The sequence below is a fragment of the Melanostigma gelatinosum genome (assembly GCF_949748355.1).
Source record: "Melanostigma gelatinosum genome assembly, chromosome: 8".
NCBI lineage: Eukaryota > Metazoa > Chordata > Actinopteri > Perciformes > Zoarcidae > Melanostigma > Melanostigma gelatinosum.
This window is the reverse complement of record NC_136641.1, coordinates 22,414,456-22,434,444: the sequence shown is the minus strand read 5'-3', so window position 1 is coordinate 22,434,444 and position 19,989 is coordinate 22,414,456. Positions and strand designations below refer to the sequence as shown.

Here is a 19,989-nt window from a genome sequence, read left to right as displayed (position 1 = left end):
TAATGGCTACAGAATAACAAATGCACCAGATTATTTTTAGTGCAGACAAAAAAAAGCACATAGGGTGTGGGTTGGTTTTATCCTGAAATCAGTTCCACAGCAATTTACTATCATCATGTCTAGCAATGATAAAAGTTACTGTAATTTTCTAGTTTTTTAAGTATTATGTATACTAAGTACATTGTAAGTCAAGAGAGCACTGGGGACATACAAATAAAGGCAAGTTAACAAGATTTCGAATGCTTTTTATGTGCTTTTTATTTAAAAAAAGCCTTGTTCTTGTTCTCAGATACTGAATATTTTCTCATTCGCTATAATAAATAGCTTTTTTAGGATATATAACAATATATAACTGAAATATATATATATATATATATATATATATATATATATATATATATATATATATGTATAAAATAATTAACATGCATATCAAATAGTCAGTTGCATCTAAAAAGTGTTCCTTACCGTAAATCTGCACAAAGCTATATTATTGAAGACGTTAATGTTTTGTCTACATTTTTAAAGGATGCAGAGCTTCCCATTAAGATGATTGAGGCCTGCTCATCTGATCTTATGAACACAAGGTTTGTGGTTTGTTCTCCATTAGAGCTGTAGAAGGCTGTGGCTCCCAGGTCAGAGACACTAACGGTGGGGAATTGACCATTTAAAGATTACGGTTGGACAGCCGGATGTCGTAGAAAAGGCTCTGCTCTTTGAGGGAGCTCTCCAAGAATCTGAGTCGCACCTGTGTGTGTAATGCAATACGAGCAGCACCAGAATGATTATGAAGTTGACTCAACACTTCCCTAAAACAGTTTCAACTAGAGAAGTGCTCTCAGTAGAGTGCAGCTCTCCGCCAGTTATGTCTGCAACAACTACTGCTGTATTGTGTGATTGAATAAATACAACCCACAATCGGCTAACCCCCCGCAATCTCGACACTAATGGGCTGTAAGGCATCGAAAAACAGTTATGCAGTTATGTTAGCTGATAGCGGTTAGCCAAACACTTCTTCCAAAACAGTAAGTTAGCTGTCTTCTTTGATTCCCAGCACACTAGGTCACCAGCCTTAGTCTTAGGCGTACGTGCTTGCCGGCTAGCAAGCAAGTAAGCTCGTTTCAGTGTGCCGCTGGCCAATCCAAACGATCAGAGGAGAACCATTTTTATTAAATCGCATTCGAGTTCAAGAGGAGTCATCAAAATATGAATTCTACTGGAAGAGAGAGGGTTTATAATGGAAAACACAAGTTAAGTCTTTTTTGACATATATTTGGCAAATACATCTTTTGATCTTACTGTAATCCGTTTGGCGCCTCTCTGAAGGAACTCAATTTTACACCTCATAGGAGAGCTGTTTTATGTGTAGACAGGGGAAGGGGGAAAAGTGGAATAACATAAATATGTAATAGCCACCCTACAGTTGAATGGCTTTGCACTTTCAGTCTGGGCTCCTTCCTGAACATTTAGGTAAGGATCATGGAAAGGACATACAGTAAACACCACTACTCATTTTTATTTTAAATTATAGCTACAAGGACTGTTTGCAGATGCTTCTCAGGTGGTGCATATTCCTTTAATGTTGCACACTTCATCATGTCACATTCCCATGGGGAGACCTTCATAACAGTAAAGTGACCCATATTGTCTAGAAATATGTTCACTTAACTATTTCGCCATCAGAGAAACAGCCTTTCTTGAACAAACCCACAAAGTGCAAAAAGGTTTTCGATTACCGCAGTGCAAAGCAAACACGATTAATGTAATGGTTTAAAGAGCAGGAAGTTGCCTGGAGTGAAGTGTTCCCACATTTACGGGACCGAATTAAATCAAAACGATGTTTGTTCCCTTGCAGATTTGAAAGTTGCAGCACAAGGCATGCGGTGCACATTCATCTTTGATGAGATCAACACCAAGAATACAGTGCCCTCATTCGTTACATCCGACCTCAGTACTGTCTAATCCTGCAGGTAGAATTAGTTGGCGAGTGATTTTAGTTTTGAAAGTAGGAAGGAAACGATAGAAATACCTTCCGTGCTGTTTTACTGCAGGTTCTCCACTGATGGCATTAATGAATTGAAAGCCCTATCCTGTTTTCTTTTCCTCAGGCTTTCCGCTGGGGTTTACATTTCCCTGCTGATACAGTTTTCTATCAAGAAGCACTTGAGCCTGGTTTGTTGGTTTACAGGACTGAGCTCCAATTTCTTCTCTTCACATCAATGACAACACTTGTTTACCTTGTTCACTTTGGACAAATCTTCGAAGTTGCATCCCGGATTCAATTTCGCTCGGCTTTGTAGTATGTCTTTCTGAACAAAGAGCTGGGCACCAGTGGTTTCTCTGACCTCTATTTGTTTTTAATGCTCCCTTTGAAATGAGCCTTCTATTCCCCCCTCTGTGGGATCCTCTGACACATTTTACAAGTTTACCCAGTTATGAAGGTGAAACACTGGCTGATCAAAGCCTGTTGGGAAGCTTAATGAATAGAATATGACGTAGATACACACACAAATGTTTGAACATACCTTCTCCTCATTAGGCAGGTGCGCATTTCACAGCAGTTTGTTTGAATGTGTGCATGCCTAATAAGTTGGGAACAGGTGAGATGAAACATTTTTGAAAGATCTACTGCATCCATTCTGTAATTATAAGGCACCTGAAAGACTTAAGAAGACGGAATGGAAGTTTATTTGATGATCTACATATTTTATAGCTCTAATTGAGTTTGATTGCGTCTACTTGAACTAACCCACATAGCCTCACCTAGCCTGGTACAGTATCCCACTGTGTGCATGACAAATGAGGAAAAGGAAATACAAGATCATTTGGCTCACATTTGTGGATTAACACCCACTTGGAGAGCCAGTTATTTTGAGGAAAAAAACACAACATGCTGCCTTCTTTGTAGAGGTTCAGTATTATTCCATAATGTGACACATTTCATAGAGGATCATTCAGCAAAGTCCAGGGCTGAACGGCACCATTTGATGATGAAACTTCCAAGGTTGAATGGCTTGAAGTCGATTGCAATTTACCAAAATACATACTGAATCAAATGTTTTAGGGGCTCCTTAGAGGCACAGTCTTCATTAATTGACATCTCATCTTTCATGCTAAAGCATGAGTCTCTCTCGCTCTCTCTCATCTGCCTTTTCCTCATCTTGCCTGACTTCTTTCCTGAAGCAGAATAAATAGTGGTGAAAGAAAGCAGGAAGGAGTGAAAGTGAAATTTGGGACACACCCTCACATAAATCCGATGATGCCATAGTTTTGAAATGGCTCCCTGTGGTCCACCTGCAGGGAAAACTCATCTGAATTCCCAGTCACTTCAAATGATGATGTCTTCATCTATTCTAGATTAGATGAATAATGCCACTTAATACAAGGCGGAATTCTGATGTGGTCAAGGAGTCCATGCTTTCGTATTAACAGATGGATCATCTGTGTACTCTATTTTGCAGCCGTCTGCCACAATATATTTTCAAACCACGACTAGGGGACACCACAGTCAGAACATTTCTGGTTCTACAAACAGGCTGTTAAACATTAAAACCCCTGACAAGAATCTTTTTTTCTTTTGCATAGAGGATTTTGAGTCATTCTGCAGCCATGCTAGCAGCTCTGTGAGGCTATACTTAGCATTTAGCTCATTGGCTTCTATAAAACTAACCTCCTGTGCAGCAAAAATGTAATGAAATCCAACACTTGCTATTTGCTACCAGCTTAGTGCTTGCCTCTAACCCAAAAATTGAATCAACAACTTTTTCTTCGAGAGATGGATCCAAAAATTGGAAAACTTGCTATGAAGAAAAATACATTTTTTTTTATCCAGTCCTGTTGAATTACAAAACATATCTCCTGCTAACTTTCCAACATGGACATTTCATGAATTAGAATGAGTTTCACGGGTATTATGCAGGAGGAAATGGAACTGGTTCAATAAAATACTGTAAATGAGCCTATTTGAATGTGTAGGAGTCACATTTCATTGTTCTAAACATGATATTTCCCATCAGGTTAGGGTGTATGTTCAGGAAAATGTGATTTTATGTGAACTCATTATTTTTAATTCGCTCCATCCTCTCGGCCCGTTATCACCAGTTCGACCGATAACACGTGTTCGTGCCTGCTGCTGAGGATTATGGCTACTGCCAGCAAACCGGAGCCCCAAATGCGAACTGGCTTGGGCTGGATTTCTTTTAGGTCATAAATCAGTGACACAGAAGAATGAATCAGGCATGTAATTATACAAATAAGTTGTGAAAAGGCCTAGAGGGGGGGAAGAGGAAAAAAAACAGCCACTGCTGCAGCATCATTGGTTCGACCCCTGGCTGTTTCTGGCGTGGCTCTATCAAACAAAACTGGCAGTGCTCATTGATGTGAAGCATTGCAATAAAATGAATGTGAAATTCTTCAAGAATTCATGATTCGTAAACAACGAGCAGCCCGATATGTACTGTAGATGGGTTGGGGACCACAGACCTCATGATGTTTAAGACACTTTTAAGATTGGCCTAGATCGATGAATAAATGAATCTGACACAGCGTGTAAGACTCGTTCCGAATATTCCCCAGAAAATATTAAATCCATTCATGTCCCAAGGCACTGTCGAGAATTTCCCTTTTTTCCCTTCATTGATGTCTTTTGAACCAATGCAGTAGAAAATGTGCGTTGCCTGGGGAGAGGAGACGAGGAGGGCACAGGTTCAGGGATGTTGAATACAAAAGAGATATCCATTGTGTTAACCGCAGACACGTTCAGACATTTCATTATATTTCACTTTTATTAATTATCAGTTGTGAATCTCCAAGAGCTCTCATATAAGACTCTGACTTTTCATAGCTGTGTGCTACTTGATAAAAATCACTCTTGTGTCAATATTTGAGCTTTTTTTATAAGCTCGATATCGGCAGACACAGATCCCTTTGTTATTTGATGATAGTAGCTGGTCTACAAGGCTCCATCTGTCCCAAAAAGCATTTCAACCGCTCTGAAGTTAGCGTAAACCATAAACAATTCGAAATTGTATCCTTTTACTTAGTTTTTTCTTCGGAAAAAAAGACAATTTAAATGATAAGGAAATAAAAGTTTGTATTTTCTTGGATTAAAAGATATATTGTCATTAGTAGTTTTGATGATGTATTATTTCTCACCAACACGACATTTTTTCGAGATCACTTCGATCGTTGGCCGTTAGCGGTGCTACCATCGTTACCATGCAAAATGATCAGAGATCAGAAAAAGCATAAAAGCCGATGTCCTGTGATGGGTAACGTTAAACAGTGGTCCGTTACACCACTCGCTCCAATGCTAATTCAATATAATCAGAGGGAGGATCAGTGGAACATGAGCATTAATTGCATTTTTTTCCCCTTCAAATTTTGTGGTGAACAAGTACATTATTGTTGATGCAGTAATTCATTTATCACAAATGTAATTTAGTTCAAATCTCACGACATTCTCAACCTTTAGTTGAATTCATTTGCATGTTTAACTCAAGTGATAATTCAATTTGTAATGAGATAATTAATCACAGTTGCCATTGTCCAAATTAATGATTGCCACAGCTTAACAAATAGAACAACAACCCTGAGTAGGAGCAGCATACAGTGGCTTTGGGAACAGGGGATGAACAATGAGTGCCAGGGCACATCAAATATTTAATTCAGCCGCAACATTTTGTTTTGTTTTTGCTGAGGCAAAGTATGAAAAATGAGCTACCTATTTGTGACAAAAGGTTTGAAATGAAATGGAACAGCCCACCCCTGCACGAATGGGGAAACAAACCCATTTAATATATTGCCTGTCTGTTCTCTTTTTCCAGAGATACAAAGATTTATGCAATCCCCAATAACGCAGAAATAGCTGCTAGCTACTGTGTGGCACTGTGTGTGTGTGTGTGTGTGTTTGCGTGTGCAATTGAATAAACAAACTATGACAAAAACAGTTGTGTAAACTGGTAGTGTACATCATATCACATCCAGGGCTTTCACAGCTGCACAACTTGTAAATCAGGTCTTGGAACACTGAGGTTGAAGTGGCCTGAGGATGTTTGGTGCCAGGATGCAAGCTGATAAGTGAAACTGCAGATAGTTTCACTGTGGAAAATACGGTGGAAGTTACACATCAGCCAATTAATCAATTAAGCTCCAACTCTCCAACGTGTTACATATTCAATGATTCAATTAATCTAGAAATCTAGAGTTTCTTTAGACTGTTTGAATGGCTGCGGCTGTCCAAGTGCCTTTGAGCGAGACACCGCGTGTCGTAGGATAGTGATAAAAGCACAGAGGAAAACAGGGAGTCGTTGATACGCAACACGTTATATTTAGCGTTTCTTGGTACATTCATGAATACAGAATACTGCTGCCAATACGATTGGCTGGTTCGATTGAATTCCTTATTTTTTTACTTTTACTAATTTTTGAACTTGATGGTGGACGGTAAATATAGTGCACTAAGCAGCAAACATTTGATTTCCGACATAGCTTACCTCTCATAGACACAGACTTCCATGCACACGAAACATTCAGAGTCACACTTTGGTGGAGTTGTCAGTGGACTTTCACTGGGAGCAGAGCCAAAATGTTTTTAACACAGCTCTTAATGTCTCTGCTTCGCTCCCATCCCATTGAGAACAATAAAAGCGTTTGTTGACGGTAATGTCACACTTTCTGTCTGTCTGGGGCTTCAGAGTCTCCTGAATCCATAAAGAATTGAATTTTATTAAGAACACTAAAGTTGAGGCATCAACACTGCTAATGTGCTGCTAGCCAACTAAACCTGCCAACAGAAGGGAACAAGAGTGCAGTCTTGCTTCGCGGTGTAATTTGTGCTCTCAAATTAGTGATTTGTGCTCTTGATTTAATATTGTTACTGCCGTGAGACACCTGCTTTCAAGCTCTGCCTCTTGCTCCCTTGCCGCCGATAAACCACGAAGCTCAACCGTAATGAAAAATATCCAGTAGCCGTAACTAGGCTGCCTCCTCACACAGGACCACGCCTGAACGTCGAGCTGTTCTTCCACATCCAAAACTATTTGTGCGGCCATGCCAAAATCCCTCGTTAACTTTCTTCAACGTTAAGTTTAGCCTCTTTCAGACTGTGAAGCATTAGCAGGAACCATACCACTGTCTCCAAATTAAGAATGGCACCACAGTGATTATTTCATTAACTATTTATATTGATTTCAAGCCAGTCAAATCTTTTGGAATAAAGCACTCAGCCCTACTGGACAAAGAGACACCAACAGATGTGCTTATGTTACCTCTGAATATAAACTCAGTATCTGCGCCCTACTTTGTATCGACTCTAACAAGCGATTCAGGCATCGTGTTTGTGATGAACATTTAGATATCCAATAATGCACTACAGTATATCAGGCGACAATTCCACCTGATCTAATTCATGTTCATATGTTTTTTATGTGGTGTGGAACAACTTTCTAAAAAAGTAAAATACGAATTAAATATTAGACAATATTAAATAGAGAGTTGAAAGAAAGATGGGTAATTGCAGAACACAAACTATTATTTTTAATTAGGGACACTGGCTGCCCTGCACCCTGTTAAAGTGCTGTTTAAGCACTTTAACAGGTGTAAAGCTGGTTATTGGTTCATGATTAAGTTACAGATTGCTGTCAGTGCGTGGCGTTCATACGTTATCCATGTACAGCGTGCACAAACATGGATGGAGGTTAGCATTCCGTTAGTGGCTTCTACTGTGTTGTTGGAATTGGAGTTTTTGGGGCGATTATTCTATCAGTTTACAAGTCAATATATCTTTTTCAAATTGTTGTTTTTTGTCGTGTGCACTTTCACACAGAAACAGGTGGCGAAAAAGCAACGCTTTTTTTTCTGGAAGAACGTTGACTGTTCTGAGATTTTGCAACTCAAATTAAGAACATCAGCCAATCACGTTGGGCGGAACAATATTCAACATTCAAAACTTTAGTGCACAACAGCACAGAAGCTTTGTAGTCAAAACCAAGATGGTAAGAGTTATTCACTCCTCTCAACCTTAACAACGGCACCAACATATCAGATCCACTTCTTCCTTTCTTACCTTTCACAATAAAAGCCCTCGACACATACACTGCGTAACGGTTTACCAAAGGAAACTCAAATTCACTCTCAGAGCATTTTTTTAAAAGGAAACTCAATAGATTAGCTCACAGTAGTTTAGGATATACAACTATTTACCTGGGTTAGTTACTCCTCTCAATTGTTACAATGTAAATACCTGATGTTTCAGTGTCCAGTATTATAGGACTCACTCGGTACTATTGTATCGTTGTTTTCCACCACACAGGTCAAAGTGAAACAATTCTCAAGAGGCTTTTGATTTATAGAAGAAATATTAGAGTGGTGTGGAGGGAACGTTGGAAAATATGAAGTTAGCCCTGACGATACATTGCAGAGAGGGGGGGGGGTCAGATCCTTGGCCCGAGCATCTGTGCAGAGCTTGCATTGTTCACTTTACTCTCACCATATTGATCTCAGTAACAATGGGTTGAAAGACCTCGATGCGCTTTATGACTCAGCACATTGGTTCTGCAGTTAGTCACATAACCTGCTGTTTTTTTTTTACTTGGCAGAAACGAAGCGTCTTAAAGACACAAACACTGGAACTGTTGAACGGCTGAAAATAAGAAAGCACATAACAATTCTCTCCAACACAATAGTTTGATCAATCAGCATCATTGTTTAACTTACTACTGGGGGAGAATGGAAATCTACACCGTGGAGATTCACTGACTGGAGGCTTCACCTGGATAACATTCAGCTGCTTCTTAACTGAATGGTGAAGACTACAGCGTGTGCCTGAAGATGCCCGCGAGTATCAGCCATTTGGCTCTGCGGAGCTCCTCTGAGAGCAAACACATACTGAACATGAAAACCAGGAGTAAAAACATCCTGTGAATTAGAGGCTGTAGCAGCAGTTATTAGGGGGCTTGTACAGTTTCCCCTCAAGGATACAGACAGGCGAAGGCGTCAGGTGGAACTGACCACTGGCTGAACCCCGCTCCTCTTAGCTTCTGTCGCTTCGCATGCCAAGCTTTCCACTCCAGCACTGCAAATAGTTTACAGTGGCACATTTAGGACTCGAGCATGTTTTTACATTTTTAAAACTGAAACTTATCTGATTTCATCAACCTCAGCTAGCAACTCTGTGATCCTCCAGCTGACTTTTTTTTAAATGTTTCCATCGAACTAGTTTTGAACATATAAGGGTCCTAAATGTGTATGTGATGGCTACATAATATATAGTGTACAGCATGTTACAGTAAAACTAAACTTTATTTTCACAAATCTCTCTCGCTTTCCAGCTTCTACTCCATCAGCTGACTCTGGCCGATCACTCTTAAAACCGAACAGATTTCGCCACAAACACAATCATATCTTTGCTGTCAAATTTAGAATAAACTGTTTTTATCAGTTGCCATTTTAGTACAAATTGGCGCGACCCTCCTCCCCCCCCATTCACCTCCAGTCTTCATCACATCAGGGCCCAAGGTTCCTTCCACATCAGAAGTCTCGCTCCTCATCCCATCATATTATTATCATATTATTTCTGTATAGAAACCATGGCATCACTACCCCCCTTCCCCTAAATATGACTTTGTCACGTTGGAGTCGAATCGCCAAGGACTCTCGGCAATTCTCCGCAATAACTCGACTGTGCACCATGTAATCAATGTAAAAGTTCACTCTCAATGAAGTCTCTCCTGATCGAACTGCAGTCAGTTCATGCTAAACTTTTTCTTTCAGTTTTGTTTTCAAATCGATGAAATACATACTGCAGCCAACATATTTGCAGGAAGTATTTACTGGAACATTTCCAGAGCCTGACGAAAGCTTTTCATTCCCCCCCCCCCCCCAGCAAACAGTATGTACAATATTTCTGTACAGTTCTAATGAGCATCATTACTCCTGCATTGATACAGTGCCAAATGAGCTCATTGAATTTTTAAAAAGGCACAGTTATTTAAAGCAAGCGATTTGAACGTCAAATCTGCATCATAAATCTACTTGAGACTCACATTACAGCAATTAAGCATATTCTCCAAGGCCATTAGCAATTAAATGGATAGTGTTGGGGTGCTGGTGTGCAGAGTTAAGAAGCTCTATAAAATTGAGGGGGAGGGGGACGACGTAGTGAATTGGTATATATATATATATATATATATATATATATATATATATATATATATAATTGGTATACTCTGTATGAAGTGATGGGGTCACAAAGCACTCTCATCAGACAGGCTGAGGAATTTGCTGAGGAATTTAATTCCTGAGTCAGTGCTGCAGAAGTGACTGCGTTCTGTTAGAGGAAGCAGACTGTTCAACACTGTCACTGTAGTCCACTGAGCAAGAACTCTCGCCAACACGAACACACGATCAGCCCTGCCCTGTGTGATTGTTGCAGCAGAGAAAGATCTCTCAGGAGAAAAATACAACACAAGGGGAGCTCTCCTGCAGAGCCCACTTATTTGCCAGATATGGGACTCGACATGTCACGGGCATCACCTCAGTACACGACAGCAGCAGAATTAAAAACGCCACGAGAGAGAGAGGGAGAGAGACAATTCCAAATCAAGGGGGGGAAAAAAACATTTACTTGGATATTTTTCATGCATTGCATGATTATGCTGACAAAAATGTTTCAATTGCTAAACTACGAAACCACATTATTCTTTGTTCTTCTTCAAATTCAGCGACTGGACTGAATTTTGCAGCACACATTTGTAACCTCAAACAAAGTGTTCTTTCGTCGGCGCTTTTGGAAAAGGTTTTGAGCAGCTACTGTAATACACAGCGATAACAGGCCCCGAACTAGCAGGTGCGGTCTATCAGCAGGGATTCCTGAGGGATTCCTGAGGATATGTTATCTGGGTTTGTAAACAAAAACAAACAAACAATCCTGCTGCTGGATGCCATGGGAAGTAGACGCCAGAGAATTTGTTTCTATACATGTGCCATCACCTCATATTTTACATAGCATGCTTATTTCGCAAAATTGCTAAATATAACCACATCTAACACGAATACATTGAAGGTGCAAATTGATCATGACCACTGTGCTGCTGTGGTGCTTCAGAACATTGAAAGTCTAAAATGAGACATTATTAACACCTTCGCACAACACATTTTCTGATTGCTAGATCCTCGCCTTATGACGTCAAGGCAGTGCGAGAAAGAAAAAAACTGAACGGGTTCACACTTGTACTGGTGACAAGAGGGAGAAACACGCAGACGTAAAAGGGAGAAAAGTTATGCCTGCCGCCGCCGACGCATAATTAAAGTGAGCAAACTTTGGGGGGGTCAGGTGTGCCTCAGCCTGCCGCCGTCACCGGGTGTTAAAATCAACAAGTTGTGTGGACTGCCGCCAGTCGGCATGTCCAGGTCAGTGTCGTCCCACGGGGACGTGTGCAGGAAGCGTGTCAGCCTCCAACACGGATGTCATTCGGTGCTCACAGTTCACGAGGCAGAGCGATTTGCACAAGCGATTCCTAGATCTAAACAAGCCAACCGACGCAGAAATGCTGCGAGCAACCCGGCACAGTGTGATGGCCCGGGACGACCGGGAGCCATCAGCGCGGGAGGCTGACATTCAACATGCACGCGGTCCATTAGCACACACAAGATAACCTTTTCTGCCTTTTGCGCCTCCTCTTTGAAAGGGAATCAAGTTAACAAGGCTGCTTTTGAATGGTGTGTTTGCCGCATCACAAGTCACGACATGAATGAATGAATGAATGAAATGTATTTATAGAGCGCTTTTCACAGACATGACATCACAAAGTGCTTAACAGCAGAAATTTTAAAACATAAAAAAAACACAATATGACCCGAGGGTCAATAAATTACATACACAGAATAAAAAATAAAAAATAAATAAATAATAAAAATGAAAACATATTTTAAGAGCAGGTCTAGGACATGGGTTTTTACTCAAACGCCAGCCTAAAAAGGTGGGTTTTGAGCTGGTTCTTAAAAGTATCTGTGAGGCGTAGAGTTGCAGGCAGAGCATCCCAGAGCCTCGGGGCCACTGCCTCAAAGGCTCGGTCATATGAAGCCACGCCTGCGCTGAAGCACAACTCTAACATATTACAATCAAAAAAGGACTCCAGGGCACATGTTTTACATTCATTTACTGTAGGCTTTAACCGGAGGTTCCTTGTTGCAAAAATAAAGTGTGTGTGGATGTGCGTTACATGAACTATTGAGCTGTGGGTGGTGGGCGCGGATTGAACAGCTGTGCTTCTAACACAGGCGTCAGCGACAAGCAGGGAGCACAGTGGTGGTAGCAGGATCAGTGCAGCTGGCCACTTTAAAGGCCTCCGCCGTGTGAGGTGAGGCAGAGAGGAAAGGGACCGCATCACTTCCACAGTCAGTGGAGCACATATTTGTGAAGTACAGTGTTGGTGGGTAAAGTCTACTTGGATGTAGCATTGCGGGATGTGAGGCTACTTTATTTTTTTCCGCCACAACGTAACCTTTTTAAATTGAGATTTATTCAAAGCACATAAAAAAAGGGCGTCCGTCTTCTTAGCTACATTTTAATTGATTTCAAAGTGTTTTTTTAGTGTCATATTCAAGAGGTGACAGTATTTGTCAAAATCCCCAGAGCAATGCTGAGGTGCCGTGACAAACAGTGTTTGGAAAGGAAGAGCAACATTTCAAGTGTCAGTCATGAGATGAAAGGGCAAAGTCCTTATTTATCTTTGAAAAAATGTGTTGCTCCAATTCAACTTCTATTGAAAGAATTCAGAAAAAACAAACAAGTGATGGCATAGGAGGGATGTGGATAAAACAATTTTTTCTTTCATTTGTCGACATTATGTTCTTTTGTTTGAGTTTACTTTAAGGACGAGTACTCTGCTATAATACTGAGCTGGACATGCACATTAAAAGATGTTCACCCACTGACTCTGTTGTGGTTTAAAGCAGCTGCGACTCCGCCTTCTACATCTACTGCCTGAATTCATTAACCCTGGAGAATCAGGACCAAAAAAAAAAAAATGCATTAGCATGAATAGTGCGTCCGTATTTGAAGTTAAACCATGAAACACATTATTGAAGGTCATAAAATCTGCTCAGTTTACTTCTAAAGCGTGCTGCACAGAAGCCAGAGGAAGATCACAGAAGCAGCCATGAATCTGGAATAACTTGAGCAAGCAGAAAGTAGGATTTCATACCAACTAAAACCACTTTCCCACTCAAAAAAACCCCCACTAACACCCACTAACATCTGGATTTCTGCCTTCAGTGGAAAATTACAATGGCTCTGCAGTAGACACGGCTTTTTATCCACTCCAGCGCCGATCGGCAGCGATGGAAACATGACACCAGAGTGGGAACGATTATTTTCTGCCCCTTTTCTGGTGCGGTATATAGAATAAATGAAATAAACCGGGATTTGGACGATTATTATAATTACATTTATGTCCAAAAAACCCCATGATTTATACGCTCTTTTCTCAAAGAACCAGACTCCAGTCAGACGACAATGATTTTACCTCACTGATCATTAAACTTCAGTCAAACTCTACAGAAACCAGGAAAAGAAAAACAGAAAAGCAATGAACAAGAAGTCTGTTGCTTGTTTTTTGCAGGTTTTCCCGACGTTAAAAAAAACAACCTGCGTATACGTGCTTCCTTCAGAAGCTGCCTCCAAGCAGAACTCTGGAAATTGCCATCTACAGCAAAGCCATATCAAAATTGTCTAAAGCAGTTACAATCACTGCAATAAGCTTGACTTCGTTATCTCTTAACAGTTGTCTGATTTCTAACTGTTGCAGGTAACACAATGATATTGAATGATATTTATGTTTTTTCTAGCCTTTCACATGAAACAATGAAGGCTTTGTGATGTCTGACAAGAACACTGGGTACTAATGAACCAATGGCACCATGAAACAGGCTATAAAAGGTGTTTCAACACGGAAGAAACCTCACATTATGCTCGAGACAAGTGTGAACCCCATAGCAGCTTAGTGTTGCTCGACTGGTGGGGAAAGTATATTTTAGCTACAGCTAAGCCTGTGATCATCAGGACAATTTAAAGCAACAGCACGCCAACTGTGGAGGGTGAATAACAACCCAAGGAGCAGTTCAGCAGATGTTAGGTGTCATATCATAGTCATGCGTTTGAACATGGAGCTGCAAGGAACCGCTCCTGCTGAACAATGTAATGCATTCAACACAAAGTAAACCACATCTCTCTTCCTCCCCTGTAGATCCCTCAGGTGAGCTACGCCTCCACGGCCCCGGAACTGAGTGATAACACCCGCTACGACTTCTTCTCCCGGGTGGTGCCTCCAGACACCTACCAGGCCCAGGCCATGGTGGACATCGTCAAAGCCATGTGCTGGAACTACGTCTCCACGGTAGCCTCCGAGGGGAACTACGGAGAAAGTGGTGTCGACGCGTTTATTCAGAAGTCCCGAGAGGACGGTGAGTCTTCCCTTCAAACATTCCTTCCAAGCATCCCAGAGTTTGTTCAGACTGATGTGAGAGGGGGGTTCCCGCTGTGAATTTCCTTTTGAGAACCATCGAGAGGGGTTCCCTGTGATTGGACACCTTTAAACATCCGCCAGTAGGCAAACTCGCCTTGTAAACAAATCGATTCATTTGAGAAGTCAAACGATTTAGGTTGGTGCTACATTGGATCCGATGCCACAGTTGGTATATAGAGAGAAGCGTGGTTTGTCTGTTGCTGAAGGGTCCTGTGCTTATATGTCGGAATTTAAACCATTTCTTAGATTTAATGAACTGAATATGAAGAAGTAGCTTATAGGGCTGCAGAACTAATCGAATATTAACCAGAACACGTTTTTGGATACGTACAATTAAATGAACACGATCGAGTAATGTACTGTCGGCCAGGCGGGCAAAAAAACGAAAATGCTCTGAATTCAGGTCAAGAAGTACCTTATTTTAAATCCTATTTTTGATGCAAAGCTTTGTTAATGAGCAGAAATGTGGCACAGTGTGAAAGTTAAAGCAGTGTTCTGCTGGTTTGAGTAAAACGTTTCTGTACAGTTTTACGTCTATGGACTGCGAATCAGGACCGGTCTCATTTTCGATGCCAAGCTTTGTTAATTAGCAGAAATGTAGCACAATGTGAAAGTGAAAGCAGAGCTCTGCTGGTTTAATTGTGATTTATGCTGAAGTCCTAATTCTTTCCATGAAATAGCTCCAGACTTCAGGGACACATTTGTATCTGCCACACAAGAGCATTGAGGCGATGCTGCGTTTTGGGACGCATTGACGGTGTGAAAGTGAGGCTCCAGCGCTAAAGCCCAGAGCAACACAAGGGGAGGGTGTTGTACGGTGTTGGGAATACAGTCCGTTTGGCACAGGGAGCTGCCGGCGCACGCTCAGTCTGACCCCTGACCCTTTGTGAAGCACAGAGTAATCACTTCCGACATGTCCAGTACTCTCTGTGCCACTGCGTCCCTTTCTTTCCTGCCAGCTCTACGCTGCAGCCCATCATCGGGCGTCGTGGAGAAGCACCAGCAGCAGATTACCCGTGGAGAGAGAGAGACCTCCAATTTGTCCAGCTCAGTTGCCTATTTGCCTAACAGCCCATGCAAAAGGGACTCAAAGCCCAATATGACAGTTTCAATATGGTTTGAGCTCCTTCTCTTTAAAAAACAAATGACAAAAGACCCGATTTTTCCCCTACCTTTAAAGATACTGGTGTTTAATGCTAATTAAGGCCTAACCTTGCAGATGATTTTAACTATTTTGATATATCCTCATAAAAAGGACAGATGTAAAGAGGATAACATCTTTGGGTTTAATCAACAGACGAAACAGTCATGTAGAGGATTACATGGGTGGGTGGAAAGTGTGATTCCCTGAATTTTTTGAGATTTTCCAATCTTTTAAAATCTTTGCTTTGTTGGAATAAACTCCCGTTTTATAGAGCTGTAGGTGTCTGTGAAAGGTAGAAATAAAATATCAAATAATTGAGTTGGTGGCACTAGATGAAAACCATAAGTCAGTGTAAACAAGATTCAAACAAATCAGAATAAGACTTGAATGCGATAGGAAAGGTATTTAAAAACACTGTTATACTGTAAAGGTTGTAAGTATACAATGTGTTGAAGGGATAAACACTTTATTCTGAGAATGAAACTCAGAAGGATAACCTGCTACGCGTAGATGTCTCGGAGCGCAGGTGTAGAATCCCTAAAGGTGCCTTCTATAGTCACTCAGCACAGCTTTCAGTGAGTCATGAAAGCACTGACAACTTCTCCTTATTCCATCGCTTCGGTCTCCAGCCACAGAGAGATCTGATACTTTGTAAGTCAGTTAACTTAATTAGAAACGTTTTGTAAGCATTCAAGGGGAAACATGCTCGTTGCATCATGTCGGTTATGTATTTTTAACATGGTGGTTTGTTTGGTATGTTGGGATTAAATCAGTGATGTGGTCGTGTTGACCTGTCTCAGTTATAATCTCACTACTATTTAGGCTGTCAATGAGAAAATTGCAGCAAAAAACATCTGTGCATGTGCAACCATTAGGACCGCTTTGATTAAAGTATGATTAAATAGAGGTAACTAGCAGTGGGGCAGTATAATGTACTGTATAATACAATTCAATTTAATATTCCAAAAAAAGCTAACAAACACAGGAAACGTAAGAGCGACGAAGAGCTTCAGAGCTGATGCTCTTCGGCCGTCCAGAGCAAGAGGTCGATGTCTGCATTGAATCATTTTTCCCCCCCGTTGTTCACACGTGATCGCCTGGTTGCACACGCACCCCCGCTCCACCGGATCATCGGCTGTTTTGTCCGACTCGCTTTGCCATGGGGCCTCTCGTGACGCCTCTCGGTGTGATCGCTCCCCCCTTACTACGACAAACCAGGATTTAGACAAATATCTGTCGAGTCTTCCGGCCTACAGCTCCTTTTAAATCTGTCAACTGGAGTGATCGTTTCAAAAACATCTACAAATGTCTGTTCCCTACATGCTGGAGTATACCGTTTGATTCCCAGGTCCTCTCCTCCTCATTTAGACTGATTGATTATAGGACACAGACACTGACACAGACACTGACGGCAGCACCGTCAAAACCAAAGCCACAAGTATTTGGCTTCTAAATGGGTTCTGCAGTTGTCTGCTCACATAATAAAACAGCCAGATCAGAACTGGCCAAATGTTCCATCTCATTCAGCAGCCAAAGGCCGTGCTGAGCAGCAGTCTCACCCTCCTAATGTCACACTGGTCCTGTTTTCACTGTGTGGAAAATAGATCTTAGCTTTGAATGGCAGATTTGGGTATGTTGAAGTAAGATTAGAACCACGTACATTCTTGTCTTTGTTATTTATTTCATTAAAAATATGAAAATAAAAACGACCACCAACATCTTGGAAACTGTATAGACCGAGAAACGCCAAGCTGTTTCCAGAAGTAGGATCAAAAAAGTTTTATCTTCTTAAAAACAGATTCAGAAAACAATAACTGCAGTATCGTGATAATAGATATTTCCTTGGACAGAAGTTCAGCACCACTTGAAGGACTTTATCTTTGAGATAAAGATATTTGTTTTCAAAGCCGTTCCAGCCGAGATGCTTTATCCCTGTAGAGAAACCGATGTGTTGACCCACGGACCAAATGCCTGTGAGGTGCTAACATCAACACACTGCAGCTGCTGTTTCTGTGCTGAGGTTCAGTTATATTTCCAGCACAATCTGAAGCTAGTCTCAAGCTCGTGAATGAATATAATGGTTTTTATATATTTTTTTTATTTGGCCTTTTCTTCACAGCATCCTGCAGTTTAATGTTCCTGTTTAAGGCTAGCTGGGGGACAAATGTAAAAATGTCTCCGGTAATGTAATCAAAACATCCAAAGTATTCCAGCAATTCAAATTTAGTTTTACTGTATTTCCATTTGCTTCCTCAAAAGGGAATAGAATGAAATACAGTCTCTGACATTCCACAGATCAACTTATATGATGAATGTTTTTTGATATAATATTTTAGGTCAGTTCAACATTTTAAAGAAGGATATATTAGCGTGTGTGGTGCGGTGTTCATTTTTTATAAATGGCAGTTTTGTTTCCTCTAAATACAGCATACTTGTAGCATCCACTGTGAACAATGTGTAACCATCAATGTTTAAACTCAAAATGAAGCCAATGTGTTCTGATAATCCAGATGGCGTTTATTACAAAATGTGAGAGATATGGACGGGCTCTTGAATTGAATTGTAACAGTTCTTCAGTGGTGACAAATCAGATATAACAATGCAGTGATGCATTGGCGTCAACATATCTAACATCATGATCCAAATTCTTTGTTTCTTTCTGAATACTGCCAATTTGAGTTTTTGGGATTTTGCTGACCTCAACATTTCTCTTGGATAAGAAATAATCGTATTTTCTGTGATAAAAAAAGCATGACTCGTGTGGATATTTTGTCTGCAGGAAGAGCCGTGTTTGGTACTGTGGGAGATGTGCAATCTGCTACGAGGAGAAGACTTTTACTTTTGTGTTTTACCATGTTAACTGCCTTCAAAAGGGGGTGGGGATTTTAGCAAGCTGCTGCTCCTTGTCTCTTGTTTTATAGGAATTTTATGAAAGTAACAGATCCGATGATCTCGTATTGAGAATTCAGCCATAATATGATACAACACATGCAGCTTTTTAAAAAACAGCTCTGCTGTCAGCTCTTTCAGTGATTAGAAAGGTGAACTAGAGTGCAGACTGCCGCCAGGTGTGTCTTCAACGACCACTGATGTATTGTGGGAATAAATTAATACAACCCACAAATGGCTAACACCTAAAGTGCAAATCAGATGTGCATTTCTCTTGCATGTTGCACACAACAGATACACTTCATACAGTTGTGCCAAAAACAAAGGTAGTGTGTGTACTCATAGTGCTGTTAGCTGTTAGCGGTTAGCCAAACACACAATCCAACACAACGGTGTACAAACCGTTTCGGCCCCATTGTTTCTTTAGGCGGCTGGGGGTCGGCGATGCACTCAGCTGTGTCTTCACTAGCGGCCCCTACCGGGGGCCACTTAGGAGGGGGTGAGTGAGGAGCCAGTCAGCAGACAGTCAATGGCACCATGAAACAGGCTATAAAAGGTGTTTGAACAAAGCGCGAGTCATAACAACCGCGCTACGTCCTTGAGCATGCAGCCGATATTGTCTCTCCAAAAATATTGTGCAGTTTTCTGCAGCAGAATGCGAGATTAGCCGTCGACAAACACAGAGGTGCACATTCACTCATTCACTCAGTCACGGACTCACACTGTCACACTCACTCTCAGTCACAGACGTACACGGGAACAATCGCATGAGCCTCCTGGGGGAGATAATTACGTCTGACATGTTGCCATTTGAAAAACCCGTCATGATGATGACAGCGTTCAGCAAAAAAAAAATAAAATCCAGGGGCTGACACACTTACGAGACAAACAGGTTCTGTATGTGAAGCTTGCACGGTCCAACATTAAACATTTATGCCTCATCTGCATCTTCACCGATGAGAAATCTTTCACTGGATCTGCCGTTTCCTCTTCCAGTGAGAATAAACTAGTTAATAAGAAAAAAGCTTTTTTCCCCCTGACTGTGTCATTTGTAATTGTCTCCGCTGGAGGATCGTGCGATCCGTCGCCTGTGTGGATACATCCCTGAGTGAGCGTGCATCTGTGTGACGTTCCACATCCTGCTGCAGCAAACTGCATTACATGTTGGGTGGCCAGTTATGGCTGCATACTCAGGGACCTATCGTGGTTGCACACTTTCTCGTCGCTTTTAATTCCTGTTTTATACGTCCACTGACTGCCTGCTGACTCCGGACTCGCTACTCTGAACCGACCCTAGGCCTGTAGGGGCCACTGGGGGCCTCATGAATCTGACCCCCCAGCTGCTACAGGGGGAATACAGTCTGCTCGCCTTTATTGTTTTCGAACTACAGTATGTGTTGGCTAACCGCTAACGGAACTATCCACACACAC

The 19,989-nt window shown here is 41.3% G+C and overlaps 1 protein-coding gene across 1 annotated transcript in view; it reads left to right on the top strand.

Annotated features, from left to right (window-relative positions):
* Positions 1-19,989, top strand: part of LOC306781561 (metabotropic glutamate receptor 4-like) — a gene marked incomplete at both ends in the record, with an annotated part of 105,277 nt that overhangs the window by 42,053 nt on the left and 43,235 nt on the right. The window contains one exon of the mRNA XM_079274462.1: positions 14,247-14,463. Coding sequence (XP_079130588.1) covers positions 14,247-14,463 — 217 coding nt within the window. The remainder of the gene's footprint in view (positions 1-14,246; positions 14,464-19,989) is intronic.